The following is a 6,000-nucleotide window of genomic DNA, read 5'->3' as shown; positions in this document are numbered from 1 at the left end:
CTCCTGGTTTCAGTCTGATAGACAGAATTTGTGTGTAATCAAGTGTTTGATTTATTGATTTCTTTCCCAGTTCAGAAGTGGTCAGGCAGCCTACACTTTCCATTCCTCCAGTGCTGGAACCCTGTGTTGGGTCTGTATGCATTCTTAGACTTTCTCACTGCCAGCAGGATATTAGAAGCTATTAGAAGATGGCACTCAATTTTTAATTGTAAAGATTCCTTTCTGTCAAGGGCTTTTCTTTTTTTTTTTTAATAACAAGATACCACATGCTTTTGATAAAGAAACACAGCATAATAAGTAAAAAGTTACCTCCTAATTTAAGTCCTTAAAAATTAACATGGGAAAAAAAAAAAAAAAGTGAATCTATCTGACCTCTCTGAAAACATTTCTGATTAAGCCCTTTCACAAGTACCTCCTGAGCAATGAATAAGCACTACCTCCCTGTTGTTAAACTCAAGTGTTCTGAGAGCAATACCAAACGCTTATTTGGGCTTTCTTTTTATTTTCTTGTGCCATTCCTTGCCCATTCTCACCACAATGAAGTGCAGAAGAAAGGGAAAGCACATACAGGAGATCCCTTCAGAAAAGATGTGGCTGCATTTCTGCTTTCTTTGTATGCAGCGTGGACAAATCCCTAGTGTATGTGCTTCAGAGCCTTAAGATAAGCTATGAAGGCATTGCAGCACTCAACTTATTTTAAGTGGAGGCCACATCATGGGTTGCAACTGTGGAGTGACCAGCAGCGCACAGTGAGCCATTTTCACTTGACTTCAAGCCAGAAAGGGTGCGTAGGGCTTGTGCAGCGGGAGCTATTAGAAGGCCAGCTCTGCCTGCATCACACAGCATTCCTAGGAATGAGCTGTACCCAAGGTAACTGACTTATAGCAGCAATTGCAACAGTGATTAAGAACCTCTCAGACACCTTGGAAAAGTTGGCTTATAGAAAATAAGGGTATCAGACCCCTACAAACAGATCTCAGAGCTCCAACCTAGCTGCTGTAAGATGCTGCTGCATTGCTGAGATGCAGCAACTGGTGGCCAATCTGTTTGTGATTTCTTGCAATCAAACAAAATAGGCAACCTCCACAAACAGTCTAGATAAGCCAGCTTTATTTCACATTTGCACCAGGTGAGGGAAATCTGTTCACCACAAAGTCAATCCCTCACAATTGAGGGGCAAAAAGTAAGACACCAAACCACCACTTAATATAGATGGAACACAACTTTAATTTTGTAACTCTGCAGCTGCAAGCTATATACAAAGCAAGTGCTCAAGTGAAGAAAGAGGTTGAAATTCTACAGAAGAGTAACTGGTACACAATTATCTTAATCCTTAAAATACAAAAATGCTGCCAAAGACCTCAAACAGAGGCAGCAAAAATATCCCCATAATGAAATTCAGAAGTCTCCCTCATTAAGGGAGTCACAAGAATCACTCACAATACAAATGTAATCTTTGTAGATAGACTAAATCTGGTCAGGTCTCTGGGCACTCTTCCAAAGTATTTTAAAATGGATCTATGTGGAAAATGAACAATTGAGACTATGAACAAACATCTATTTACTATTCTTTGGTAATTTACTCACCTTGAACTAACACCAGTAGCACTGATGAAGGGACAAAACAATGGACTCAATGCTTTACAACAGCCCCAGAAAACACCTTGGGAGAACAGTAGCACTTCTCCTTTGCTGAGCTGACAGTACAACAGGGAAGGCTGGAGGAATGACCAGGAACAAGGTGTCTGTGAAGAGAGTGGGCAGCACCCACAATGCTACGCTCAAGCTAACATTGTGTTGTAGCTTCAACTTCCATGGGAATGTCTGTTACTTAACACTTGATTGTTGTTTAGGGCTTGTTTCCCTGTACTGCAAGTTGGGCATTATTGAACATAAAAGTCAATAGTTTGATTGCATGTGATTATAAATATGAAAAATGTAGTCTACTTAAAAGAGGTGAGAGGTAAAATGAACAGCTTCCTACAATCAATAGCAGCACAAGATCCCATATTCCTGAAAAGCTGAATAGCAGGAAGAGAGGACTGAAGGTCTGCTACAATTAGTTACCTCCTCTCCTTGGTGCCTAATGCCAGATAAACCAGCCTGTTCCGCCCCCTCAGGAACAGACTATTACACTGTGTAATCCCATCAGCAAAAGATGTAAGCCAGGGTCTCACTACTTGGCATTATTGATGGAGATGCTGTGTACAAAGACAAGAGGGACTGTAAGTACACAATCAGACTGTGGTAAATAGCTCGGATAAATCTGGCAGGAACTCTTGCAGAAACTAGAATCTCTCTACCATGGCAGCAGTAATCTCCAGCAGAGACAGAAGAAAAGAGCATGTCCCAGTCTTGCCTTTTCTCCTCAGCTTCAACTGCTCATTTGGCACCAAAGCAGCGAGGCCAAGGCATGCACTCTGCTCCAGCATTCATCCCAGCAGAAGATGGTAACAAGGCAAGAGTTCCTGGTGCCTGCTGGAATGCCAGGAATAGCACTCTGGAGCCCTGCATTTTAGCCTAGTATTAGATAAGATCACCATACTTAAGTGCATACACTTCAGAGCTGGACCCAAAAGGCACTGGATCTGTTCTCCCCACCCACTGTCCCAAGTAAAATTCAAGGGAGTTTAAACAGAGAAGGCAGTAGGGGAGCCTGGAGAAAGACTGAACACCTCCTGCTGCAAGCTAGATGACAGTGGATACTAACGCAACATGAGCTAATAGCAAGTTATCTTGCTACGTGGTAAGCTTTTAGCCTGCATTAGACAAGTCTGAGACACGCTCTTTAACCTTAGAGGAAAAAATAGTTTCTTTATTCCATTGGCTTATCAGAGCAGATGGCTAACAACCCTAACAACCAGAACAGATATAAAATGGAAAAAAATTCCATAACCTGGGACAAAAAACCTGGGCTTTAGACTGTCTGAAAATAACCTACGAGCTACCACAGCAGCACACTTGGGAACCTTGGCTCGCTTGGAAAATAGTTTAGTTCATTTTTCTTGTCATTAAAACTCGTATCCCCAGCCCCCATTTCCTTTCATCACCACTGCAGGCCCCTCAATGTAATATTATTCTAAAACAGCCACACTGCAGAACAGCCTATTCAAACTCCAGCTGTGCAAGCCGATACCTGGATCAAGTACAGGAACAGAAGATCATGTTTTTGCTCCTGGCACTGCTGAAAACTACAATTAAAATGTAAATGCACTTTTGAGAACTCCTGTGCTTCTGCAGTTTGGGCTTGATGGGTAATACCCCTGGGGAGTCTATCCCTGGGCTCCAATGAGTACAGCTTAAAATTACTGTATTCCTTTACATATAAACAATATCATTAGACTTGTACTTTTAAAAAATAAGATCAACCCAGGTCAGGGCCAGGCTCTGCAGATAAAGTAGTAGCTTATCTCTTATAAATATTTTTAATATTTTTTAATTACAAGTAGTCCTCACTCCAGGTAATGTAACTGACACAAAGTACCTGCACACACACAGCCCCCAGACTTTCACAGAAAGTGCAGGAGCAACCACTCTATTAGAAAGGAATCCTACCTCGCAGCAAAGTAGGGGAGGGGGCACGTGGCCACGATAGCCTAAATGTGGGGAGTCATTTGGAGTAAATAAAATAAAAAGAGATACCAAATACCCATCATATAAAGGATCAAGGAGGTTAAAGCAAAGAACTGGTTCAAAGAGATGTATAAAATTGTCGGAAGCCAACAGAAAACTCTGACAAAAAATAACTTGCATTTAAACCAAAATTCAATGGCATCACACAGTTTCATTCACTGTTAAAACAAAGGAAAAGAAAGTAGAAAACTGCGTAAGGATCAGCATTTGTAAAGAGTTATCATTAGCTCCAGAGACCAGCGTAATTCCCGTGAAGTCCTGAAGGAAGAGGGCCGCCTGCCACAAAGAGCTTTGTTCCAGATGAGTCGTAGCAGTGGGTGTAAACAGCATTTGGGAAGAAATTAATTTCAGAAAAATAATTCCTCCAGGTTTCATCATGATTCTGTTAAAAGAAAGCTGAGATTGTTATTGTTGCCAAACAAACAGAAAACCTTGTTTCACAGCAGTAGAATGTAGTTTCCAGGGCCTAAAAGGGATCTCTTCCGTTAATAATTTCTGAAGCTTCAGACAGATCAACTTTAACTGGAAGATAACAGAGACTTCCTGAAGCTTTTTCAGCGGTTTGCACAAAACATCAAAGGCACATGGGGTGAAGGGTAGGGAAGATACCAAATTCCATTAGTTTCTAAAGTTGCACAATGACAGAAAAAATAATGGTTTTGTCCAACTTCTCTCCATTAACTGCTTTATAGCAAAATACAGGAAACTGAACTCAAGTGCCTGCCATAGCATTACTTCAGAAAGACACCATTTTTAGAACCGTGCATAGTTTAATTAAATCTCTTAATTTGAAAACCATTTTAAATTAGTATGTCTTACAGGAAGACAACATTTGAGGTATTAACTAGAAGTCTATGCTTTTGACTGTAAGAAAAGATATGAAATCTGAGTCAGTTTATAAGCAGAGTAGTCTGCCCTACATTCAAGCCCGTGAAAACAATTTTGCAGCATTTCTTTGTTTTCATTATTACAGCTACATGACCATAGTTTTAGTGTCATGCCTTTCATACAATTCCATAAAAACAACTCATTTGAGCTCAGTGGCTACAAGCTACTCACCAGCCAACCTTTCCCTGTAGTCAGCTTCAGAATTTCACTTCCTCCTAATTTCTGCTTCTGCCCATAGCAGGCACGTGGGGGCCTTTCATCCAGGAACCTCTGGGCTCTGATATCATAGAACAGTAAGGAACCATGCCCTGTTCCCACTGTGATGATGTGTTCATAGAAGCTCACTGATCGAATGCCTGTCAAACAGAGAAACAACATACAGTTCAGTGAGGATGAGGCATGCTTTGGTTCTGCAGTGCTTTTGCTTGATGTCTAATTTTTTCTTAAACAAAAACTACCTACTAGTTTTTCCACATCATATCAGTTTACCCACTGCTGAGGAGCAGTGCAGATAAACCCCACTTGTACTATTGAAGCAGCAGCTTCAGTTACACATACTATTCCCCTTCTTCTCGGAGGCCATTTGCTCCACTGATGGCACAATAGTATCATGCTACACTTTGAGCAACAGCTCTGCCAGGAAAGCAGAGATTGTAAGATACTTAAGTTCAAGAGAAGCCTTGTTCTGACAGCAATGAGCCTTAAGTAAATGCAGCACAGAATTGCTCAGGTTGGAAAAGACCTTAAAGATCATCAAGTCCAACCAGCACAAAACCAAACTACCCTAACTCTAACAACCCTCCTCTAAATCATGTCCCTGAGCACCACATCCAAATGGTTTTTAAACACATCCAGGGAAGGTGACTCAACCACCTCCCCAGGGAGCCTATTCAGTGCTTAACAACCCTTTCTGTAAAGAAGTTTTTCCTGATATCCAACCTAAACCTCCCCTGGCACAACTTGAGGCCTTTTCCCCCTTGTCCTGTCACCAGTGAGAAAAGACCAACCCCACTCTCACTGTAAGCACCTTTCAGGTACTGGAAGAGAGCAATATGGTCTCCTGTCAGCCTCCTTTTCCCCAGACTAAACAACCCCAGTTCCTTCAGTCTCTCCTCATAGGGCACATTCTCCAAGCCCTTCAGCAGCCTTGTTGCCCTTCTTTGGACCTGCTCCAGCACCTCAATGTCCTTTCTGTACTGAGGTGCCCAAAACTGAACACAGCACTTGAGGTGAGGCCTCACTGGTGCCAAGTACAGGGGCAGGATGACTTCCCTAGTCCTGCTCACTACACCATTCCTGATACAAGCCAGGATGCCATTGGCCTTCTTGGCCACCTGGGCACATTGCTGGCTCATATTCAGCCGACTTTCCATCGGTACACCAAGGTCCCTTTCCGTCAGGCAGCTTTCCAGCCACTCCTCCCCAAGCCTGTAGGGTTGTCTGGGATTGTTGTGACCAAAATGCAGGACTCGACACTTG

General features: G+C 42.3%; 1 protein-coding gene across 3 annotated transcripts in view; it reads right to left on the bottom strand.

Moving 5' to 3' along the window:
- Positions 1 to 1,209: 1,209 nt before the first annotated feature.
- DCAF12 (DDB1 and CUL4 associated factor 12) overlaps positions 1,210 to 6,000 on the bottom strand; it is a 28,475-nt gene continuing 23,684 nt past the window's right edge. For all 3 annotated transcript variants that reach the window (XM_031611582.2, XM_031611583.2, XM_090132181.1), the window contains exons 8-9: positions 4,693 to 4,877; positions 1,210 to 4,015 (exon numbers count right to left, since the gene is read on the bottom strand). In XM_031611582.2, the coding sequence (XP_031467442.1) occupies positions 3,857 to 4,015; positions 4,693 to 4,877 (344 nt within the window). In that variant the 3' untranslated portion in view covers positions 1,210 to 3,856. The remainder of the gene's footprint in view (positions 4,016 to 4,692; positions 4,878 to 6,000) is intronic.

This window comes from Phasianus colchicus, chromosome Z (assembly GCF_987193195.1).
Source record: "Phasianus colchicus chromosome Z, bPhaCol1.hap1.1, whole genome shotgun sequence".
Classification (NCBI taxonomy): domain Eukaryota; kingdom Metazoa; phylum Chordata; class Aves; order Galliformes; family Phasianidae; genus Phasianus; species Phasianus colchicus.
This window is presented reverse-complemented; position numbering and strand designations above follow the sequence as displayed.